This window comes from Hypomesus transpacificus, chromosome 11 (genome assembly GCF_021917145.1).
Source record: "Hypomesus transpacificus isolate Combined female chromosome 11, fHypTra1, whole genome shotgun sequence".
Taxonomy (NCBI): Eukaryota; Metazoa; Chordata; class Actinopteri; order Osmeriformes; family Osmeridae; genus Hypomesus; species Hypomesus transpacificus.
The window spans coordinates 16,467,693-16,493,260 of NC_061070.1; the positions used below are offsets into that span (position 1 = coordinate 16,467,693).

Consider the following 25,568-nt stretch of genomic DNA (forward strand, 5'->3'; position numbering starts at 1 on the left):
ATGTAGTACATATGGAAGGCTTTGGATATTGGCTCAATGTAAAGTCACTGCATTAAGCTTTAATGAAGAGTAATCAGAACACACATGGAGATTCTTCCCTCGTAAACACGAGCTGTACGCATTGTGCGCGCACGCGGCCGGGTGCTCCGCGCGCTCTAGCGCCATCCTCATCCCAAACATGGGATCTCTACTCTGTGCTCAATGGCTGATTCAACTGCCTGTCAAACAGAGGGGAGAGAAAAAATCCGATTTAAAGGAAAAATCTGAGCAATATTTCTATTGGTAGGCGGGCTTGAAGTGCAGGGAACAATCAGTCTGCCGGCCCAGGGAGCCACCTCAAAGAGTATCAGGTTACCATGAATGACAGCGTAACCATGGCAAATAATTTGACTAATACTATTGTCTTATCCTCGCCATCCCCGGGTCAGATAACCAACCAATCACAGTTCACATAATCGCTTCTCTTGCCAGCTTAGAATAATATTATTAAAACAAGCGAGCGAGTCTGGTTTTAGGAGTAGGTTATGTTGAAACGACATAGCAAAGGTGGAGGACGGCTGAGGACGGAGTAAAAACTTTCTCTCTGATTAACTTTCTGGGAATGCTCTGTATTTTGTATGGCTGAACAGGACATCGGTTCTCTCAAAGGGGTTGGATTTTATCTACCGTTTTCATATTATTTTTTGGAAACTTTTGTCGTTCATGGACTTACTGTGTACATACTTTAATGTCTTAAGCGCTAGAAAGGACGTGGTCGAAGAGCAAAGCATACCTGTTTATTAACTTACAACCATGTCTATGCTTCCAACGTTTGGCTTTACGCAAGAGCAAGTCGCGTGCGTCTGTGAAGTTCTCCAACAGGGTGGCAATATCGAACGTCTCGGGCGCTTTTTATGGTCTTTACCAGCTTGCGAGCACCTCCACAAAAACGAGAGTGTTCTCAAAGCTAAAGCTGTGGTTGCGTTCCACAGAGGAAACTTCAGAGAGCTTTATAAGATTCTCGAAAGCCACCAATTTTCTCCCCACAACCACCCGAAGCTACAGCAGCTGTGGCTCAAAGCGCACTATATTGAGGCGGAGAAGCTCCGGGGCCGTCCTCTCGGGGCTGTGGGAAAGTACCGTGTCCGTAGAAAGTTCCCACTGCCTCGGTCCATATGGGACGGCGAAGAGACGAGTTACTGTTTCAAAGAGAAGAGCCGGAGCGTGCTCAGAGAGTGGTACACGCATAACCCGTACCCTTCCCCGCGAGAAAAAAGAGAGCTTGCAGAAGCCACCGGGTTGACTACAACACAAGTCAGTAACTGGTTCAAAAACAGACGGCAAAGAGACCGCGCTGCAGAGGCCAAGGAAAGGTACGAGTAAGTGATTGTTTACTTGTTGTCTGTCGGTCTGGAGGAGTGAAATATGGATTTAGACTATTGATAAAAAGTACATGGGCCTAACTAAATCTACCGTGGAAACTGGGCTGACGGAAAGACTTACATAGGTCGACTCTATAAATGACTATTCCACAAACAGTTTCACAAGAAGTTGCCAAAGATATTGGTTGGGTGTAGAGTACTGTAAAATGTAGGCCTGCATAATTTCATATAGCAGAATAACTCCTGAATAAGTAAGTAAATGTTCATATAGTGGTCATCCAAAATCAATTTAGAAAAATCTCCCATGAAGCAGGCTATCATGTAGCCTTTTACCTCAATATAATCGACCCTGTAGTTCACATGCGTAGGCCGAGGTCAACATCAAGCATGTGAAACGCAATTTAGACAATAAATTGACTTATTTTCCTGGCTATATGTGTCCGTTTTGTTACATTTGGTTATGACCAATCAAGTAAAAAAACAACAACAATATAAACACCATATTAAGGATATCTGTAGTCAGGTGCCCGTGGAGAGATGGTGTCCTTTTTCACCCGCTGGCAAGTCATTCAGACAGAGCACTGCATAAATCACTGATTGTTCATTGTAAAACTGAAAGTCACTGACTACGATTCGGACTTTTAAATTATGTCTAATAGAACAATCGTTTTGGGTTGTCAAAAATGTCTGCCAGCCCATGAGTTGGCCTTCAAGTTGAAGGTAGCCTATGTGTGACTACACTACGAATGCATTAAAACTGTTGATATTTAAAAGTTGAGCTACTTACTAAAGAAGGTTTAAATTTCAATTTTGCAAACAAAACTTTGGCTCAGGTAGATAAACTGTAGTCTACATTCACACTAATGGGGTGATCAGGCCAATGGTGTCAATTATTGCTACCTAATCTCTGACATGAATAGGCCTACTTCACGAAATCAATGAATAGCAATGACATAGCCTAGTGTGTGTGTGTGTGTGTGCAGGCGTGCTTACGAGTGCTTTTCAAATATTTGGTCAAATTAGCGACGTTGATAATTGTTTTTAATTATAGTCCCTGTTCATCTCAATAAGTCCCTTTCTGTCAATGACCATATATTGTTTAATTGATCAGGCATTGCCATGCTTTAAAATAGTGTAAGCGTAGTGTAGTTTTGCATTTGGTTGTTTTTATAGCTTATGTTGACATACATATATGATTCATCAAATTATGTATTTTCCTCTTCATAGGGAAAACAACGAGAACAGCAACAGTCACAACCCATTGACTTCTTCCATGAATGGAAATAAAACTATTTTGGGGAGCTCGGACGACGACAAAACGCCTTCGGGAACGCCGGATCACACGTCCTCGAGCCCAGCTATGCTCCTCACATCAAACTCGGGATTGCAGTCGCTGCACGGCCTTGCACCGCCACCGGGACCCAGTGCCATCCCGGTGCCCAGTGCAGACTCGGTGCACCACCACCACTCTTTGCACGACACTATACTGAACCCTATGTCGTCTAACTTGGTGGATCTGGGCTCCTAATCAGCGGAGCCTGCTTGGACGGAGACTTTGTATGTGTACATGGATGTGTGAGACACGCTTCAGGCACTTGAGGCGAGGTGTAAAGGCGGAAGGAACGAATGGACTCTTTAGGGGGCTTCTGTGATGTGCAGCACGGTGAGACGTGAGATGGTAGTCCATAGGAGTTTAGTTGAAAGGTATTTTACCGGAATGTAATAACATGTTATATTGTTGAAAACAATAAAATGTCTTAATTCTTGTTACTATTATCGTTATTATTTTAGGGGATAGGCGCGTGTAAACTCAGTCAGGTAGGCATCCCCACGACCTTTCGTTTACACAGGTTTTCCAAGAGAGCCAAATTCAGTTTATTTTGTGTTGTATGGGGTATCTTAGTATAAGTATCTTGCATCACAAAAGGCGCCTGTGAACAACTAAATATATTATTTTATTATTTGTATTTTCATTTGGAAAACGACTGCATGTAAACTTTGCGATTAACAATAAAACATAAACAAACGATCCAACTACAGTTTCATGTACCTTTACAATGAAAAACAAACAAGAAATGCATTTATTAACAGGAGAACGTGTGTGATTTCCCACTAAGTTTATCCAGCTTTTGTTGCTTTTTGTTTTGAGAAGTGTTATTTTTTCAAAAGCCTCCCCCGAGAGATCTTTTTTTATGGGATGGACAATTAATGGTCTTTGTGGTAAAAAAAAAAAAAAAACTTTGTGAATCGAACACCCTGATTATGAAAACGGTTTGAAAATATAATGTCAACAGGTGCTTAGCTCATGGCCAGAATTATCCATTTAAAATCTCTCAGTTTACAGTTTGACTCGCAATACGCATTTAAAAGGTCCTGATAAATGCTTTCTAAGATTGTATATTATTATTGTTGAGTGGCGCTTGCCACGATGTTGTTTGCAGGATATTATAGACAGTATATACGGATCAAATTCAGCAGTTTAAAAACTATGGGTGTAGAGATAGATAGGTTACTGTATATGCGCTTTAGTTTTCAAGTTGATGCTGTGAAACAGTATCAATGTTTGAATTGAAGAAGTGACATTGCATTATGAAGCCTTTGGAAAGACTGTTCATTCAGTGTACATTACGACATGTGTTGCATTTAGACTATAGCCTTGAACAGTTTAACATATCATTGTGCATGCAGAAATGCTTTGCAATAATAACTATATTCAAATTACACGTGTCAGGAACCATGCGCTGTTGTATTAAAGTCCGTTTTTAACATGTCCAATGATTAGCATAATTATGTTTATGGCATATGAAAGTGTAGGTCTAAGCCTGCTTTTTTTAACTTTAATTCAAAAACGTTCGTTCACAACTGTCAGAAGCCTGGCAGTTACTAACAAACAAGTTGGTTGAAGTTGGATGGACTATCCTTGATGTTCAGGTGATGACATCTAATCTGTCCTCGCGTCGATGATGGAAACAAAAGTACGGCGTTAGCAGAGACATAAAATAAATAACTAAATACAAAACTATAACTTGTGTTGAAAGAGGACTCTGTTTGAACAGCTTCATCACAACTTAACCCAATATTTTATGTTTTCCAAAGGTGTACAGAATGTTTTTCTTCAAATGGCTATGACTTCGCCTCATTTTCAGGATGTCAGTATTTGCATTGTTTGTACAGTGGCTATTTGCAGATATAAGACCACAACTTGCAAGATGCTTTTCTGCTTCATTAGGTCCTGGCCATGGAAATGTTCATGACCTTGTTATTTGTTATGATGTAACTGCTAATATAATATAACATACATTTCTTAAACACTTAACCAAAATGATACTGAAGTAACTAAAGTACAAACATATACTAAAAGTAGCTGATGGAATATTGAATATCAGAGACTAGTTGTGCATGATCACCCATGCTCTTGTGTTCACATGTTTGTATTAATCGTATTATTTAAATAAGCCTACATAAACAAAACAGTTTGAAGATGAATTCTTCAAAGTTATTCTCGTTGAACAGGTTTAAGATCAAAGATTAGACTGTAACAAAACAAATAGACCTATTGAAATTCTCGAGAAGAGCAAGGTGGTCATTAAATTCTGTGTTTCTCCTGCTGAGCAATGCTGATGTTTTACCAGCGCGTGAGTGCAGCACATGTTCTTGGAAAGGGGTGGGGAATGCTGTTAAACTTTTGGGCTAAAGATGTTAGGGAAATCTGCCGGCCAAAGCTGGGCTAACAAGACTCCCACTGGGTATAAATGCTGCGCATTGTAGATATTTAGTTGGAATCTTAGTTTACGGAAAAGGGACTCTTATTCGGCAACCATACGAAAACCAATGGAATCTGAATAAAAAGAATACACTTTATACATAAACAAAGGCCCTTTTAAATGACATGAATTAGATATAGGCCAATCCATATAAAACAATAACTAGGCTAAACTTAATCTGAAAACCGAAGAATTTCCAAGTATAACGGGACCAAAGTGACATGACAAATACTATTAGCCTCCAGCGTGCATCGTTTGATCAATGTCATCGCTGTGGTTTATAAACATCTCAGGTCAGGACAGTGCTTAAAAACAGTCATGCTGGCAAATAAACTATCCCTCTGCTTCAATACTGCTCAGGAATTTGTCGGATGAATACGCTACAATAAAATACAGTGCAGCCTATATGCTGTTGAGCCTGTTGCAAATGTGAACAAATCAATCATAGATTAAAACTGTAGTTATTTGGCAAATAGCAATACCTTGAGTTGAAGGCAAAATGCTTGATGCGCGCATCACTTCACGCACGTGGACATGCTTTACGCACGCAATTGTCCATGACACATTGTCGATTGTCAATGTGTCCTGTTTCAGAATTTCAGAGTTTCAGTTATTTGCCGTTCTACGTAAGCCTACTTAGACAACTGGTCATCTTTATGCTACCATATTGTTGGCTACCCGACACACATAGTTTTTCTTAAAGGCATGTATCAACTCCAGTTTGCATATGTTTCTTGACTCTCAAGCGGCAAACCTTAAACCTCATTGAAACTTAGTTTTCCTGTAATGCATAAATATGCTGTAATGTGATAACTCTTAAAACATAGTTATGTTTGCACTGTAGGTGTTTTTGCGTGGTGACATGCATAACCTTAAATAAGTGAAATGCATATAGGCCTACTGTAGCCTCAATATTGCAACATTTGTAATACTTTATTAAAAGATTTTGTATGAATTTCTCAATTGGTTTGGAAAATGTAGTCTTTACGTGATGTGACACACATTTGATTAAGGAACATGCTAAATATCTTAAACATAACATCTTAACATTTAAGTTTATGCCTGTTTATGATAAATATATTTTTAAATCAAAATGTAAAAAAGGTTACCTCTCATTTGTTTAGGGCAGGGTATTCACATTATCCTAATATGATGATTTTTCTATACGAAGGCTGTTCTTTACAAAATTGTCGATAATAGAGTCAGTCTGACTCTACAAGGCTATCCATGGCAGATGCAGTGTGAAACATCTTTAAGTCGACATTGAGTCTTATCATTCTTTTAGTCAGACAAAACAAAATATTTACTGTAGATTTAATGAAATGTGTATCCCCAAAAGTTATATCATTACGTAGTACTGGACCTACTGCTAACAACTGAAAATTCCACTAGGTCTGTTATTGACAGTACAGTTTAAGTGGTAATTGTGTTTTATTCTTGTTATTCTTGTCATTCTTATGCTTGTATTTCTGTATTTCATGGCATTGTTGCTGTCATGGGCTTCACTTTTTCACTTCACTTCATGTCTCTATCTGACAGGTGTAGCCTACGCGCACGTTTGTATTTTAATGTCCTTTTATTAGTTTCGGGGTTTTTTTGCAAACTGTTCAGGGTCAAATACAGTGAGACGGTTATTGATGGACACATTGATTTCAACGTTTCTTGAACCATTACGCATTTTAGTGTATCAGGTGCATCCCATAAAATAGATGAAACAGCGGAAACGGGGGGTGTTGTGTTACGGTCAAGGAAGAGCGCGCCGTGGTCAGGGGAGTAGAACCAAGCCAAGCATTAATGCACCAGGCAACTCCCCGCGTGCAGTGGACGCATAAAGTTACCGTACAAACTGCTGCTATCTGTCACGGTGGATGACCTGTGCGAGTAAAAAAGTCGTGTTGCAGAACTACAAGACTATCCGACTTGAAGGGTCAAAACAATGGCGTGTTCTTGCAATTGCAACTGAAATTGCAAACATGTGGAACTTGATGACCAATGCGGAAAACCACGACCACTCAAATTTGAAGATTTACCAACAGCCTTCAGTTCACAATAGCCTTTCTTGGGTGGTCATTTGATGCCGTCCATTACATCTGTCCACCCTAGAGATTACCATCACCATTTGTGCTGCCTTCATTTTGCAGTATAGGAGTAGAATTCGCGAATACAATTTCAACGTGTTGTTGAATGTAATATCAGTACCGATGTTGAAATAAGGAGGTTTCTTAGGCCTCTGCGCAGCTCAGAAGCGGATCAAATACGTAAAAGCCAACAGCTTCACTTTGTGAATGTCGCTGATTGCCGTTTTGGGGGCTACTCACTGTGCCAATAAACATAACCCAATAGATTACACACATGACCTTCAATGTATAGAAAGCGACCTGGAGCCTTAGAACTTATCAAAGTAAATGATGTTATCAACCCCCCAAAATATGTTTACTGGTAGGCCTACTTTCCAGACCCACATATCTTTCTTGACACATAATTGTGAAATCACAATCACATATCAATGTGAATTATGTTGCTTGTGTAACTGTTGGTTGGGTTTCCTTAAATTTCCACCCAAACGGGTAGGACCAGGTAGACTGCTGAGTGAGCCAGACTTTTACTTGATCTAGGTGTGTATTATAGTATGTGTGTGCGTATGAAAGTGTGTGTGCGTGTGTGCAGTAGGCCTATGTGTGAATGCGTGCATGTGTGTGAATGTTTCTGTGTGCGTGTGTGTGAGTGTGTGGGACCCGTTTTCGTCAACTGAAACGAAACTGTCAGTAAACACCAGTGCTGTTTTCAGGACAGAGAACTAAATACTTACACATTGAAACCAAAACAGTGGAGTGAAGTGTTGTAGGCCTATATCATCAATATCACATCGTTTATAATGCGCACTTGACTGGGTTGTCTTACGTAACGGCAACACAATGTTAATTACATTTCTGTCGTTGCAATTGAAAAAGCAACCAGGCTCTCTTTTCCTGCTTCGCACGGGGATGCAGGTGTCAGGGGCGTGACCTGGGCCCTGATGGTCAACATCAACACTGTTGTGGAACGTTCCAACATGCTGGATGGAGGATGAGTGTTCTTCCTGCTGCTATGGAAACCATAACAACGACTACTGAGTGTGGTTCAATGAATGATGCGTGTATATTCACGCTTACACACACACACACGCACACGTGCACACAGATAAACACAAACTTAGAGTTATGGTCTTGTAAGGAATACGTTTAAGAATGAACGGCAACAGGTCGCATGTATTATTGGTGCGTACGCCATCTAGCGGAGGTGATCGATCTAACAGGGAGAAGCACAGAGAACAGAAGAGAAGAGAGAAGCTGTCCAACCAATAAAAACTAGCTTACGTAAAACTGGAACGTTTTATAATACATCAAATTTAGTATGACTTAATGAACCACAATTTGAAAATATTTAACATTTGTTTGACAATTTCATTAGGACCACACAATGGCAAAATGCAAGCTAGACTTTTCATTTGTGTTACCCCCCTCAATCTTTCTCCTTTTTTCTCCTCACTTTTTTTCTTTTCACCCTTCATGTTCCCTCGCTCCTCTTATCTCCCCACTCTGTTTTATTCATCCCTTTCCTTCCTCTCCTCACTTCTCTCCTCCTCTCCCCCCTTCTTTTCCCCTCCTCTATGATCAGACCTCCATCTTTACAATATTTGATGCCTGCCTCCATAACTCTCTGTCCCTCCCTCTTTCCTCCCCTTCTCTCTGTTTTCCTGCATAAGTATCCCCCCCATCCCCATCTCTATTTCTATCTTGCCCTTCCTCCACCCTGCTCTCTGCTACTCCTCTCTCATTCTCCTCCTTCCCTCATCATGATAACTTCCACAACACTGGTTTTCAAGCTGTATACTTCTCAGATGTTGCTGTTGTAGTCATTTAGAATGTTTTTTTTTACATCCAGTTACTGCCTGACTTAGTCTGCTAGTGAGCTTCAGTTGCTTCTTAGCGCCAGGAAGAAGTGTGTGTGTGTGTGTCACTGTCTCCACGTGTGTGCTTGGCAAGAAAGGTTGAGATCGAATGAGAGACAGAGAGTGAATCCAATCGTTGGATGTGAAGGTTTGTGGTCATGGCGCCCCCTGGTGTCTGGTCTCTGATAGGTCCTCATTTTAACAGGTTTTCACCCTCTGAAGTGTGACCCAATTATATGCCAGATCCTTCAGATGCATCTTCTGGCTTCCTTCTATGCCATTAGTGATTATGAAGGGGGAAACCAGGAAATGACTACCATCACATATGTCATGTCAGATCAGTTATCGGCTGCAGAGTTTGGGTTAAAAGTATATTATCAGAAAATATATTTAAAACAATATGTATATGTTATCAGTTATTCACACCACCTCATTGCCATGAAGTTTCAAGCTTGTCGAGATACTAAAGTATTTTCCTGTTTTTACTTACCTGTATGTCAGTGCTTTGTCTCCCATCCACTTCATGGATGAATACCAGATTCAGTCAGTAGATGACACTGTTACACAACAAGTTCCAAGTCTGTGTGTTTCTGTGTTTCTGTGAGTGTGTGCTTGACAATTCAATGAAAACGAAATAATAATATTATAATCTCAGTAAACACCCTCTGTCCATGCTCTCATCCTAAAGGTCACTAGGGATTACATTTGGTAAGTAAAAAAAACGAACATTGTCCATTAACATTTTCGAGCAAAGAGCCTTTTTTCCCCAGTGTTTCCCTTTGCCTCACCATCACATATCGCACACAAAGCTATGTGATCCTGTCTCTGCACTGATAAACCTTCCAATCTTTACAGTGGCCCAACAGTTTCTCCTCAGTCTGGAAATTACCATTTGATAACTGAATTATCTTGACACACAGAATAAACCAGATAGTCTGACTCTGATCATCCAGAGCTTCATCTTCTCCCCCTTGTGTGATGTACAGCTGACCCCCATTTACTAGCAGGACTGTTGCGTCGGACCAGAGCAGGGGTTTGAAATATGCATGTGACCCAGGGGCACCTCAGGACAGATGCCTTTTTAAAGAGTTTGCTTTGAAGACCAGATGAGTCACTCACCACATGTACAAAAGCCCATTAAATAAACATGTGGCCGGTCCACCATTCATCTCGACCAGGGCCTCGTCCGAACGTAACACAAGGGGCCAGGGGAGCTTCATCTCTGGGTTCTAGGAGAGCATGGGGTGGGGAACTTGAGAGTTATGGATGTGCTACCTCAGATAGATGTTAAGGAGTATCTTGTGTTTAGAAAATTATTGATTGAGACAACTGGTTTCAAGGTGGTAGTGTTGAGATGAACACAATTGTTTTTCATGGCCAAGAAGACAGTGGACTTTTTTTGTTACAGGTCACCAGTTTCTTTCAACACAGAATGTTTACTGTTTTTCAGATATAGTAGGCTACATGGTGATTTGCAATATTGAGATTAAATGCTAGTACAGGCTATTGGTATCTATATTTGATGTGCCTTCAAAGGCAGCACCTAAAGTCAAATGGCAACTACATTTTAAATGGTTTGCATCTGTAGTTATCTTTATTTGTCATCTTTTCTCTCTCTCTCGCTCAGGAAGCATGCATGCCTTTATGAGTCCTCTTATGGATGTAATGGAAATAGACTGCACTGACTCTTCACTCGTTGTTACTTTCGCCAGCAGGCGCTCATGAAGAAAATACGGTCGCATTTGAGTGGGTGGGGGTTGAACCTAAAGTGGAAGTGAAAAAGTTGATACTCGCTCCTATACCAGGCTACCTACCTCCTTTGAGACTGGGATTAATGGTTGTCCTGTAGCTATAAGCGTGTTTTACCGTCCATTTACAGCGGGCCCTCTCAGTCTCCTGCTCTTCGCCCGAGAGTTTAACTCTAAAAGGCCGCGCTCCAACTGAACCCATTAGATTTTCTCCTTGGAAGCTCGAAAACCCTGGGTATCAGTGGTGAAAAATTAACCAGGGAGTCGGGATTCCATTACACTCGCTGCCGTCTGAATCCTTGATCTAGCACAAATGGAAATCCAGTTCAGTGTTCCAACATCATTTGACTTTCATATGATAAAACATTAATGCGCGCGCTTGTTCAGACCCTGTCCCCGTGGTGCCCGGGCATTAACTGGAGCGCAAGAAGCTCCATGAAACTAACAAGACAGGAGGTATGAGTGTACGAACCTCCATGTAAGAAAAAGCATACAATTATAATACGTCATGTTCATATGTTGGGTGTGGTGCTGTGGTTTAGAATTAGTTTTAGGCCTATTCATGAGACTGAACAAACCAATCACGATTTGTTCCGGTGTCAGGGCACATGTGAACGCTTTAGCATTAACAGTAACAAAACATTTCTTACCATTAGATTTCCAGTCACATTATTTCTACAGGCCTCATGCCATGCTTAAACGTTTAACACCGCTTCTTGGTACCGTTTGTTATTACATAAAAACCCCACTGGGTGGCAGTATGAGCATGCGTAATGCTGCCGACTTGAACCACCTTATTGTTGCTGCTATCCTTGGAATCCACACAATCAGAGGCAGTTTGTGAACACGAGCTCAGCACTGGGTAATCTATTCTACTGCTCTAAATGGAAGTTAAATTGATAAGGCCAACCAGACTCCAACTGGAGTCAATCTCCGACCTTTTGTTAAGAATGTGCACGCAGTTTAAAACGGTCCTGTGTACTTTTCATTCCACTTACGCAGAATGATTGTTATGAATCGATAATGTATTAAATATTAAATAAAATAAAATGTGTGTAAAGAAACCAGGGTAGGCTTTTACTTGATCATGAGTAGGCCGCGTCTCCACTTACGTATTTGAACTAGACCATAGGCTGTGTAATTGTGTTTAGGCTACTGTCATTCTTTGGAGTGCAGTGACTAACAGATAAATGCCCAGATTTGTAGTGTAGGTTGTATCCTGTAGCACCTGATCTATAGTTTCTTGCTGTTTAACCAGATCTAAATAGTTAAAAAGTAAATTGGTCTTAATATGTTTTTATTAACAGTCCATGTTAAAAAGTCATTTGTTCATAACTAGGATAGTTAAGAAGTTAAATTGCTTTAGCCATCACATTAAAACTACTAAACTGGGGTATTATTACATTTTTTGTTATTTTTAAATGCAGAATTAATGTTGCGTGTTGAAGTTAACAGTTGGATATATTGCCTATCTTTAAACGTATTTTGAATGTATAGATAGCAATAAATAGGCTATGTGAACGCAATTGCTGGTTATTTTACAATAGACATGTTGGTTGGGCCTATTTGGGTTTCACTGTCTGGGAATATGCAAAGTATGTTTAAAACGGACAGATGAAGGTGTCAGGGACAGGGATATGAAGACAGGGGAAAAGATGATTACTGAACAGGCGGGCAGTCTGTCGCTCATTATTCGTCCTCGGCTGAGCGGGTTTGGATGTGTGGCCGAGTCTATCCGGCTCTTTCAATGAGAGTGAAGGGACTTGTTTCTGCCCAGGCTTGCACTCTCTCTCCGGGTTGACAATAGCGAGGAGCGTTCACTGACAGGGTATGGAACAATCACCAATTCATCAGGGGGAACGTGTCACCAAAGTCCAGCTAACATGACATCTGTTTAAATGGTTTCTTGCTAATAAAGTTGTCTCGAATGGTGTTTTTGTTAGCATGTCAAAGATTATTTACAAAATGAGTCAATCTATAAATGGTCTGATGATTGTTGGGCAGCGTTGCCGTAGGAGACGCAGGGGGTGCTATTGGTGACTCGGGGGGCAACCTCTCCGGCTCAGCGGGGCTCCGCGAGCAGCGGCGCTAATTGAGAAGGCCGGCCGGAGGACGCCTTAGTGAACGGATATGAGATATGAGGTAAAAACTCTCTGTCTGTCTCTGTCTCTCTCTCTCTCTCTCTTTCAAATTCATACTAATTGCTAATTGAATTGTCTACCTTTAATCGGTTGTCCTTTCCCTCAAACGGACGTAGCCATCTCAAATTGATAGTTTAAGTGATTGGTGTTCCGGAGTTTTAGAATTGTATTCATACAACAGAATGACAGTAAAATACAAAAATTGTATTTAAAATGCACCTTTAAAGTAGACCTGCTGGCTTCAGTTGCCGTGTATTTCACGCAAAGCATGCATCGATCTACGATAGGCCTAAATATAGCCAATATGATTAATTTAAACATGTCATATGTTGACTTTTTTTTTTTTTTTGTAATACATTTGACCTATAAATATATGTGCCTGAACGATATGCTTGCGGCTTCGTAGATTATATTATTTGTCTCAATGACTCTCGCTTCGTGTGTTTGTTTTCTTTCTCACTGCATACATTAACGCCATAAAATGGCATGAGAATAGCTGTTGAAATCACAGGTGCTGGCTGTGTTTAAGCTGCTCGCGGGTCTGTCCACTCAGTGTGCAGAAGGCGCGAGATCAGAGCCGCGTACCCCCTCTTTCACCCTCCCCCTCCACCCATTGAGCAACAGAGAGGTGTGTTGCGGATGAACAAGCTAAAGTTGGGTTGCTTTCATGTTGTGCTTGTTTAAAAGAGCTCGTGGAATGGTACTAATCGGCATTAAAGCATATTTCCCCTAGTGTTGAACATTTTAAACGGTAAGCATCAGAGAGGCTATGATCCCATCTGCCTATGCCTCCAAATTAAAGTTCAAACGAGAGGCTTATATACCACTGATCCTGTATCATAGCCTCTCGTGACCCCTCAATTACTATTTAATAGAATTACAGTTTTAAATCCCTGTAGTCTTAGAGAGAGAGAAGAATGTTTATCGTTGGCCCAGCGTTGTCTCTCAATGACCATAACCTGGCAGGTGCAGTAACCATGGTACTTAGAGTACAATATCAACATAGCCTATCCATGGAATGCTCCCTTGTATAGTTTGGTCGTTCTGAAACCATTCTCATTTGAACACACACAAGAGCATGAAGGGGGAGATATGGCATGAGACCGTACAAACATGCTGTGTTTGTTTTTGTCTACATAGTAGTATCCATCAACAGCTAACAGTGTGAAAATTATACACTAGAGAGCTAATTAAATAAGCTAACAACCATTACAAATTATTGTTATGGTAATCAATGCCGTCTAAATGTTTAGTCCTCATGTATTGCATATCCTTAACGTGGCTCTCATCGTTGGCCTAAAACTTAATTAGGCTAAATCTAAATCGGTATTATATCACTTTAGGCAAGCATATCTTTTTGCCATTGAGTGTTTTTCCGACGTCTTACCTTACCTAATTTCAGACTTGTGCAAAAATGAGTAAGCATTAAGTCTAAAAGGCCCGGTCCTGCCTAAGAACGCCTGCACTGTGCAGTTAGAGGTTGTGCCGCTGCTACACGCGCTGAATTCGGGTCAGAGGGAACTGCCGCTCTTTGGAAGCTGCATGAATACACACGAATAGAAAAGTTGTGTTCAGTTAACCGGTGAAATCAGAGAAAAAACAGGGCAGGGCAAGCATTTCTCACTGTAGACCATGGCCAAATAGTTCTCGGCTGCCTCTATGCTCACAAGGTTATGGGAAAAGGACAATTAATCCTTTATTCAGTTGGTGTGACACACGCACTATAGACGATACACATAGAAAGAGTGAGGAAAAAACGTGCCCGTCCATTGTAGCTCCACTTGTCTCACATTCTCGTTTACTCTCTCTACGTATTCACATGTGAGTATCACACAGAGATTACTCCTCGCTAAGTTCTTTTGTCTCATGATCCATATTTGACTTGACAGATCACGAACAAAAACCCCGAGCACGCAGTAATGATCCCCGCTGAAGCAACAGACTTCAACCATTTGCCTACCACAAGTGTACCACAAGGCGAAGTAAAACGTTGAAGTTTATACTAATAACATTAAACACAAAAAGTCTGCCACCAAAACAGGTCAAAGGTCATTTGTTTGCCCTAAAAAATATTTTATAAAGGAAATAACTCTGTAAATATCCACTTTTTAAAGTGTAAACATTAGGTTAATTAAATAATCTTAATTTTAAAAAATTTCATTAAAGTGAAAATAAATTCTGGTCAGTTTCCGATTGTTTAATCCCAATGACCGGGTCTTGTCGCGGCAAATAAACTTGTGCAGTGAGAGTGACCAGGCAGATACAGATCAGCAATGGCGGGGTGGCGGTTTCCACCTCCCCGTGATGGTGATAGGGCATATCTTTCTCCTGCAGATAGACTTAAGACGCAGAATTATTTTAAATGCAGATTTACTTCAACCACAATCAACTCCAAATGATTGCTATGGAATCAAGGCTTTTTAGTTTTCTTTGCATTTGTGTCCGGTGCATTAGTGCTAAACATTTAGGTTGGTTGATTTCTCTATCCGGACGACTTTGGCAAGTTAGGTTAGACTTTATGAGAATAATAGGTCATTACAAATAGATTGAAAGTGTGTGTTGGCGTAAACAGCGCCCAGACTTGACCGTCGTCGAACAGGCTAAGAACTTGGGACAGTTCTTTACAAAAAATAGAGAAATTAAATATACCGCAAAGTTGCAGACAATAAAGTGTAGGTATGTCAAATATTAGATTTAGATGCGTGTTGATCTTCCATTATAGGAAAACAGCTTTCCTTTTTTGAATGTGCAGATGTCAATGCACTAACCAAATCACCGACTTTAAACTGTGGTAAGGCTACTGTCAAGCAGGTGGAGAGGTAGCAAGTGTTAGTAGTTTGAAATGAAGCTTTGGGCTTTTAACACATCACGCTAAGGCAGCGTTTTGTTGCTAGTAGTAGGCCTATTATACTTGAAGACACCGAGTTGTGTGTATGTGACCAAGGAATGCTTCGCCAATCCAAACATCTAACATTAGGATCAAGAAGACAAACTCATGGACTGTGGGTGACCTTTGGACGAGAAAGATTTTTGCACTAAAGAGATACTGCCCTGTTGAATACCATAGACCTATGGCTGTACAACTCATTCATAAATCCCAAGTTTCAATTACATAAATAATGAAAATGGCACACTTGCTCAGTTTTCTTACAGTCCACTCAGTGAATGTTGGTGGAGTTGCCTTTTATACTGCCTATAGTAGCTTGGATCTTTTTCAGCTACTGTGGCACATTCTTTCGACTTTCAAAGGGATATTCACGCATTTTGAACATCCTACATTGATCATTGCACATCTTGTCAATGCTAATAAAATAAAAATCTGTCATGGACAGTGTCGAGGAACAACCATGAAGAGACAGGCTCAACCAGTGAAATCAGTGGCGTTGCAAATATAGGAAAACCCAGGCCATTATGGTTGGTTTGGGACGGATGGAAGGCCTGGGGAAAGCCTTTTTGGGGGAATGCTCGAGCTTGAGGAAGAAAAGCTCTTTCACTGGCCCACAATAGGAGATTGGACTAGGGGAGGAGTCCATCATGATTACACCATTTAATGGCGCGTTTACTTAATTTCTGTATTCACTGGCCACCGTAAACAAAAGAGGAAACGGTACTCACATTTAAGGGCTACATGACGTTGACATTTGCCATAACATATGCAAGCCCGTTTGCAGGTTTATGTTTTAAACCTACACGATTAATGTCTAGTTCACGTCTTGCTCAGGGCTTTGGACACATGTCCTATATTCACTATTTTGTTGTGAATGCAGAAGCAGATGATGAAAACATATGGCGTCATACATGTTGTTCTCATAAACGCTCGAGATTGGATAAGCAATTAGCATGTGTTGAAAAGAGAGACTTAATACAGAATGTATAAGAAAAATGAATACTGTATTTGATTTAAAAATGTATACATTAACATAAACACGCAGGAAAGAAACATTGAATAATAAGCGCTTTAGGCGACCCCCGGGGAAATAGAACGACTTGAATTGTCGTCGAGCAATAGGCTATTCCAAATTTATATTAAACTTATTTTGCATAATTGTGACTGATAACACGTGTATCTATATCATCATTTTCCCATGTTAAGTATAAAACAAACAAACAAAACGCCTAGAGCACTTAGATTTACGCTTTGACAAATATTTTATGTAGGAACACCAAGTTGAGAAAAGTGAGGAAGGATAGAAAAGAGGATGGAGACAGGAGAGCAATAATATGTACAAGCATATTTCCTACACGTATATTACAGACCGGGAGAATGATCGCATTATTTGAGATATACATAATTCAATATAAAATCTTGAAATAAAAATAAAAATCTGATACAGTCATAACGATTCAGTTCAACATTTGACCAGTACCCCACACAGGCAGTGACAGAAGTGTAGTAAAAAGGTGCTTACGACTTAAATGATTGTCTGATGAACATAAAGTAAAACAGGATTGCATCTTGGCTGACCGGCATCATCACTTGGACTAAAACGGAGATGAAAAAGGCGATTAAACACCATATTCTTGTTATTCCCTCTTCTGGATGGTCCATGTGGAAATAATGAATTCAGAGTATTTTCCCCAGATACAAAAAAAATATATCATGCAAGTAGTGGTGGGGGTAGGGGGAAGGCGTGGGTCCATTGAAAGCGCTTGAAAAAGACGTGCTTTTAGGCCTATCTCTTTTTTATATTTATATCAATTTGTCCTTTTTTCATCCCCAAATATTTCATAGTTGTTCAGGTCCATATTCCCTGTAAATATTTCTCTTTTTTGTATCATACATCGCACTCCGAGTCACTAGAGGTCACGGAAAGAATGGACGTTCCGGTGTCGACTCGTTCTGTCATGCTCGATACGCTGGTGGTGGGGCTGGCGGCAGTCGACGGCGATTCGGCCGAGCTGTGCGGAGTGCAGCCGGACTCTGAGAGAGACCGCATACCATTCTGTCCCATCCCTTGATGCTGGAGCCTGGAGATTAAAAGGGAGTAGAAAAAACTGCATTTAGATACATTATGTCCCACTGCAAAATAGCCTTTAGCCTGTCTTTGAATAGGCTATACATATATAGTATACAACAAGCAATGCTTTTACCAAAAAGCAATAGCCTAGCATAAGCTCGTCCGTGAATTTTGTTGATGTTTTTCTGAATAATAAAACCTACACCTTGTAACAAAATGCATGCATAGTAAATTATATCAAATTAAAATATCAATTAATGTACATTGTTTCATTATACTAACACTATCACAATATTATTGTTTTATGTTTTCCTAATATGGGCTAGCCTATAATAGGCTATATACCTAAATAGAAATTAGACACATTATAACAGTTGAATTAGAAATATAACCTGTTTAGAATGCTGGGTTTATAGGTTGTGTATAAGCCTGTGTATGAATGAGTGACGTAAAATTTTGAATCACTCCAGACATCCTAAACGCTTATCTCGATGATAGTAGGTCTACCACTATAGGCACGAATTACTGGGACATGGAAATGTATATTTACTCTGAATACGTTAACAATATAGGCTTATTTAAATGATTAGAGCTATTTGCATGTAATTTTGTATCAATAGTATGGCTGTTGTTTTTAAAAATATCTCTGCAAATGTAATTTCAATCATTTTCCAGGTCAATTAATATTGCACAACAACGTAATGTACTATGTATTTGCAATAGGCCCAGTTATTTTAGAATGGATGTCTTAGAATTTCAGCCACTGAAATGTGTAAATGAATCAAGTGTCCTGCCTTTTGTGCACAACACAAAGCTATTCTGTTTTGGGGTAAAATAACAGTTTATTAAGCTGGTTTCATTTTCTTTTTTAATGTAATCCTGATATCTATTTCTATCTATTTCTTTTTTAATGTAACATCCCATAGCCTATCAACAGATAACTATTTCTGGAGTGATCAATTTCAAACAATGTTTTGATAATAACTGACTTTGAATATAGTGTTTCCGTTTCAAAGGTGTATCGTGTAACTTACATTTCAAAATAACCTGTCACACTGAACATAAAAATCAGTTCTAAGTAAAATACAAGATGTGTATCTGTGCTTGCTTTATTTTAAGTCCACACACCGGACACAATAATGGCAACAAAATTATAGTTTTATGTAGACTAATATATTGCTGGAAATGTTGATAACTGTACATACTCAAGGTAGATCATTTTCGAAACGTAGCCTTTTCCTGGTAAGATACCGAATGTGATGTTGTTTTGACTGTGGTGCATGAGCTAACATGAGGCTATGTTTTGATTTCCATCGCTTGCTAGTCGATTCAGCGTTGGAATTTAGCTTAGGCTAAGTCAGAGTCTGTTTCACGCATACAAATAACCGTTTGCATGGTTTAAACTCACAACGTGATTAGATATGTTTTGAAAGGTTTAAAAGAACAGTATTGTACCAATATAGCCTACTTCTGGATATGACTAAAATGTCACCGTAGCATTGCGTCCTCAACCCTGAACATCGACTGCTTTTAATAACACTTCTTTGAGCGTGTTTATGTACGAACATATTTATCTTGGGCATGAACATTTGCCAAAAAATGAACAACAGCTTCCTTATGCTAGGTTGTATGCTACATTTAACAATAAATGGAACACTAACCTGTTTTTCGCTGCTGCGGCTCTGTCTCGTTGCCTTCGGTTTTTAAACCAATTTCCGACCTGTGTGGGAGTGAGTCCTGTGGCTTGAGCCAGTTCTCTTTTCTTGCTCGGGTTTGGGTACGGGTCCTGGAGATACCACTCCCTTAAGAGACTGCGTGTACGCTCCTTGAAACAGTGCGTCTTCTGCTCGCCGTCCCAGATGGTCCTGGGCAGAGGGAACTTCTTTCGTACCCTGTACTTATCAACCGGTCCTAAGGGGCGACCACGCAGCTTCTCGGCCTCCTGATAGTGCGCCTCCAGCCACATGGCCTGCAGCTTGCCGTGGGAGTCCTTGGTAAACTTATGGTTCTCCAAGATGTGGTACAAGTCTCTGAAATTCCCCGTGTGGAAGGCGACAACGGCGCGCGCTCGCAGGATGGATTCGTGCTTGTTGATCGCCTCGCATGCTCCCGGTGCAACGGGCAGGGACCACAGGAATCGTCCCAGCCGTTCGATATCTCCGGTTTCCTCCAGCGTCTCACAGACGCTCGCCACTTGCTCCGGAGAGAAGTTGAGGGTCGGTAGCTGAAACATTGACAAGTCTTCTGGAGACCTGGTGCTGGGAGTGCTGTTCGCCAAGAGCAAAGGGCGATCAGCGAAGTTTGGCAGAAAGAAATGGGAGGGATAAAGCTCTAAAGGGGATCTGAAAACCATGGAATGACCTGAGAGAGAAAGAAAATTATCAAGAAAAAGAAACGACGAGTAAAGATTGAATGATTCAATAGCTATCGCCTAATGACACCAGCCTCATAATATCTCCCCCCTAAATCCACCGTGAGTGTAGCATTGAAACATTTTGTGTCGCTTTTTCTATTGGTCTTCTTGGTGTCGTTGTGAGGTTGTCATGGCAGCCCTGCCAATCACTGTCAAGCGTGCCAATCATTAGCCAGTACGTAGACCGAGGCTTTCACCACTTCTGCAGCACGCACGGGGGGTTATCACAAACTCCGATCTCAACACCACCCTCCCACAGCACGGGCTCACAAGAAGTAGAAGCCAATGCTCGCCTATTTGTTGAATGGACTGAGCAATTAGTGGGTGGAATATTATTGCGATCTTAACGAGGCTCGTTAAAGTTAAAGAAGATATGTAGGGCAGAGATGCTTAGGTGGGGAGGGGGCTAAGAGGTGACAAATGGACAAGTAAGGATACACGAGAAAATACCTACGTTTGAATACATACTAGACCACTCTAATACTGTATTCACACAATATTTTCACTAGTTTTTCCTATTCGGTAGGCTACATGGGAACAGTTTTCCATTTTTGGAGAGGGATGCCTGCTAACATCAGCCATTGCCCATTTTGTTTATCCTCCTTTTTTGTCCTTTTGTGCTTCAATAGGCTACAAAATTATTCCTTTATATTTTTAAATATAGTACATAAAGTATTTGAAACGGTCACGATTTGAGGGACTTTACATGTATGGAAAAGCAATATGTCAGTATTTACTGTGACACGGCTGTGCTTCCGCTGGGTTAGAGCAGTACGGGTGGCTCCACCGGAGTTGGTCAGGGTTCAGGCTACTCTGCTGCTGCCGCTCGCCGTCCTATCCGACTCAGCCCGGGCTGGTGAGACGCTGCGGTGAAGACCTGGCCCGCTGCCCGACGTGTTATCAAACACAGAGTTCTGATGCCAAATGCATATCGATGCGTTGTTGTGATAATTAAACACGGATCCATGGAGCGTTTGACCCAAGAAACGTTTTACCAATGTTGTTATATGTTATAACGTAATTTAAACTAATGCATAGGCTATTCATACAAAATAATTTACAGAATAAATCTATTAACCATTAGGCTGTGTTGATCAAGTATCCACACATATCACATGATACACTTTTGAATGTGTCATGAGATTCGGCTTCATTAGTCACGGTAGCGGTGTGATTTTCATGTTTATGTCAAAAGCGACGGTATTGCCTCATATTTAGACAGGGTTTAGCTGGTGTTAAAATAGTGTGAGTTCACTCTGTTACGAACAGTGGTCACATTGTAAGGGCATGTATAATGCGTAGCATCTAGACTTCGGTTAATCCGGTCTCAATAAAGCTGACACAATTATCCTAAGCCGCCTTTCTACGAAATCATTCAGGAATTCAAAACTTTTCTTTTTCTTTCTCAGATGTGTACATTCTCCGTTGTCTACTTTAGACCACCAGTTCCAGCGTTACAGGAAGTAAGTATCCTATCTAAGCAGGCACACCTTTCTCTTTTGACGTTTTCATATTTGCCTCGTATTAGTCTTTTAAGGTGTTGTGTGTGTGTATGTTTGCGTGTGTGCGTGTGTGCGTGCGTGTGTACGTGAGTTGTATTCTGCAGCGGTGAGAGTCTTCTTGTAAGCGTTGGGGCAGGTTGTGTCTTTGGGATCAAACCTGTTCGCTCCCTTGTCATATGAAACTCAGGAGAAGTAATTCCAAGTGGCACTTGAATTGGTCCCGTTGCTTCCTGGTCTGGAAGTAACAGGAGGTATTTCCATTCTGGCAGTGGTGGTAGTGGTAAAACTAACCTCCCCCTTTACCAATATTAGGAGCAGGATTAGCAGAACTATTCCCGATATACACAGTCACTCCGTGACCTAGCTTGGTCGACCATGTTTTTACTGGATTCTATGTGTTTGCAGGTAATACCTCGAATTATGTTTAGTAGACGGAGCCCTAGTTGGAAATAACCCTCGCAGGCAATTCGGAAATCATTCAGACAGAGGTGAAATGTAAAACCTGAATGGGATTCCAAAGCTCAGTGGTGATTCACATTCTTTTACATAGCTTTTGTTTACGTTAAGCATGTAATTAACACCCCCAAACAAGTTTATTCACCTGGTCTAATTGTCTGTTTATCCTCCAGCTTCTAATGCTCCACACTCTTAACTATAACCAGCGGGTGGCAGGGTCCTCAATGCCGTCAAACCATTAACTAGATCATTGTTTATTTTCTGCAGAATCCCTCGATTTTACAATGTACGCGTGAATTATAACGCTTACACCGGCAAAAGTTTTAATTAACCTTGTCCACGCGTGATTATTCAACGTTGGCTATTGACAATGAACTCGAAATGTGGTCGTTTCCATTAGTTGTAGGCTATTTGTGTATGTACCAATAGGGGTCAAATAAACAAAGATGCTCGTTACGTCATATTATGAGTGTGGAGACCAGAAACAGACAGATGTGCTCATTGAAAAGGTGAGAAAACAGTTTAATTTTTATTTCACTTTGATCTCAAATTCTCAGATGTTGACCAAAAAATCTGTGAATGCTGCACTCAGTCGTCAGTCACCATGCATGCGTAATGTGGGGTTTTCCGGGGCGAAGAACTAGTGTGCTGGAAGTAACGGGTCCTTTTATTTTCTTTCAGATTTTTTGTTAGTTTACGATTTATGAGCGCTGTGAATTATGGAATGCAATCGCTTCGGACAGTGGAGAGATCGAGATGTTTCAATGACAGAATTCAAGTCACATGCGGATTGGGGGAAGCGACAGCAGACAATTTTTTGTGAAGTTCATTTAGACACGTTTAAACTTTTGGAGTGAGAGTAAGATTTAGACAAATCCACGGCATGAGTTATCTCTGTTTCTCATCTCACTCAATTGTTTTTCTACCTAGCAGGTTTGAAATGGATGATTGTCACCACGGGACACTACATATGCAAGACTGGACTATCCTGTGCGTGTTCTTTCTGTTGTGAGAAATCCATTTGATCGAGAACAGCGGTTGCATTCCAAATCCGGAACCAGTAAGTTTGTTAGTTATTCTGAGCCGTGTGGATTTCCCTTTTATTCCGATAGCTGGTCTTATAAAAATGTTTAGTCAGATAAATCACAATTTCAACAAACTCTGTTAGGAAAAATACAAATTTTAATTAAAAAAATCGGAAATAAGACAAATAATCAGAGTAGTCCACTATATTCCCAAAGTTACTGTAGAACGACGCAACGACCAACAGTCTGCCATCGTTGCACGGCACAAACTGCATGCAGCTATGTGATGCGGTCAGGACGGGGCGCAAATACCCCTCTCTACCGGCTCACAACCCTCATTGCTTCTCAGAGCGCCTAAACGCAGTTCACAGAGCTGGAGTGCTGCACTGCTTTTTTCTTATCTATCCATAACAGGTACACCTTTTGTCTTGCTCAATCATTACGCTATTATAATGATAACGGAATGAATACCAGGGCTATATTTGAAAGAAAAAAATATTTGTTTTGTGATTTGTTGTTAAAAAAGGCATGCATAAGGAGGTTGCTGTGTAGCATACTTCAATAATGAAAAAGGTTATGTGAACATTTAATGAGATGAGATATAATTTAAAGGAAGTTTATAACAATTTCTGACTGGTGTATCCTTAAATACGTAAAACAATAGTGTAAAAACTATTTATTCATTTTTCACCAATGCATAACTATCGTCACACTAATCGTTTTAGGATAGGCTACATCCTATTCAATTCTTTGAGATGCAACTTTGAGATGCCTGTCTTCTGGACGCAACACTTTAACCCTTTCAGCAAACTCCAAACTGTTCGATTGTGAAGAGTTTTTTCCAACTTCTTTTCTTTTTTGTGTGGTCTCATTAAGTGGGCATCCTGCTAAGTTCGCGGGGTAGTACGGGAGCTGTCCAATCAGTGTATTTGCACGGCTTGTTAGCGACAGTTAATGAGGGCGCTCTGCGCACGGAGAGAATGGCGCCTCAATGTTAGATTTACCTTGTGTCAACTCGTTACTTCTAATGAAGCCATTGGAAGCTTTTCTTCTGAATGGAGCCGGGCGGCTGGAACTGCAGACTCCCTTTCTTCCGGTTACTCTTAGTAGGGCTTTTGCCGGACTGAACTCCATGATGCATCGGATGGTGGGGCTACACTGAGTCATTTTGATTTAACAAGAGAAAATGGTGTGTGTGTGTGTGTGTGTGTGTGTGTGTGTGTGTGTGTGTGTGTGTGTGTGTGTGAAAGTGTGTGTGGCGGAGACTGTTTGTGAGTATGTGTGTGTGCGCACGCACGCACGTATGTCTGTGTGTGTGCTTGTTAAGATATCTGCCCGCCGTGTAATATCGCAAGCTGCTATCGTGTATTACTTGGTCAATCGGGTTTGACATGTCAGTTTGGCTCTCCAGAAGTTCATTTAATCACCACCACACCAGAGCTCGCTCTCCTACGTGGACTCGGCCTCTTATGTGAGCCCAATCAACAACACATCGCTGCCTCTCAATTCAGGTAAAACGGTAATAGGGAATAGGTAATAGGGAGTCAGATGGCTGAGCGGTGAGGGGGGTCGGGCTAGTAATCAGAAGGTTGCCGGATCGATTCCCCGCCGCGCCACATGATGTTGTGTCCTTGGGCAAGGCACTTCACCCTACTTGCCTCGGGGGGAATGTCCCTGTACTTACTGTAAGTCGCTCTGGATAAGAGCGTCTGCCAAATGACTAAATGTGAAAACGGTGACGTTTCTGAGATCCCTAAAGAGAGCTTTAGCTATTCTAACCCACCGGGACACCAGTCTGGAATCAATTAGTCTTTCATGTTCTCAAGTCAATTATTTAAAAATACATTGTGGAGCATATATTTTATGTTATTGTTTATTTTTTTTATTAGGCTTTACTGTCGGTTAATTATTTGCAAATTATGTGAAAGGTCATTGGTTATTTTAGGTCATTAAAAACCAACCGCCTATCATCAAATTCGACATTCGAAATCATCATTGATTACGTGTATTTTTTTTATTTTCAAGTACAAACACTCTAAATAGACATAAGTACAAAAAAGGTTTATATAAGGCAGGTGTACTTATTCATTTGTCAAGATAAGTAGTAATTCTTCATACCATGACTGATCTTTGAGTGCGTTACATGCGGCCACAGAATACACAATGCGTACGGTTCGATGTGGTTTAGATTCCATATAGGAAATGTTGGGTTATGGAACTATATCCCTATAGAGTCCTAATGCATTTGGATATAGAAGCATATTACTAA

General features: G+C 40.7%; 2 protein-coding genes across 3 annotated transcripts; one reads left to right on the forward strand and one right to left on the reverse strand.

The window, feature by feature from the left end:
* Nucleotides 1-427: 427 nt before the first annotated feature.
* On the forward strand, nt 428-5,860 carry six2a (SIX homeobox 2a). Of its 2 annotated transcripts, none has more exons than XM_047030187.1 (2): nt 428-1,358; nt 2,589-5,860. In XM_047030187.1, exons 1-2 carry the CDS (start codon nt 793-795, stop codon nt 2,887-2,889), a joined length of 867 nt encoding a protein of 288 aa, XP_046886143.1. In that variant the 5' UTR covers nt 428-792; the 3' UTR covers nt 2,890-5,860. The 2 variants fall into 2 exon arrangements, with proteins under 2 accessions (XP_046886143.1, XP_046886144.1); XM_047030188.1 differs by having other exon boundaries at nt 435-1,352; nt 2,589-5,848.
* Nucleotides 5,861-17,048: 11,188 nt separating this feature from the next.
* On the reverse strand, nt 17,049-20,378 carry six3a (SIX homeobox 3a). The gene is made up of 2 exons (XM_047029587.1): nt 19,565-20,378; nt 17,049-17,913 (listed from the first exon to the last, which is right to left on the reverse strand). Exons 1-2 carry the CDS (start codon nt 20,254-20,256, stop codon nt 17,721-17,723), a joined length of 885 nt encoding a protein of 294 aa, XP_046885543.1. The 5' UTR covers nt 20,257-20,378; the 3' UTR covers nt 17,049-17,720.
* Nucleotides 20,379-25,568: the final 5,190 nt, after the last annotated feature.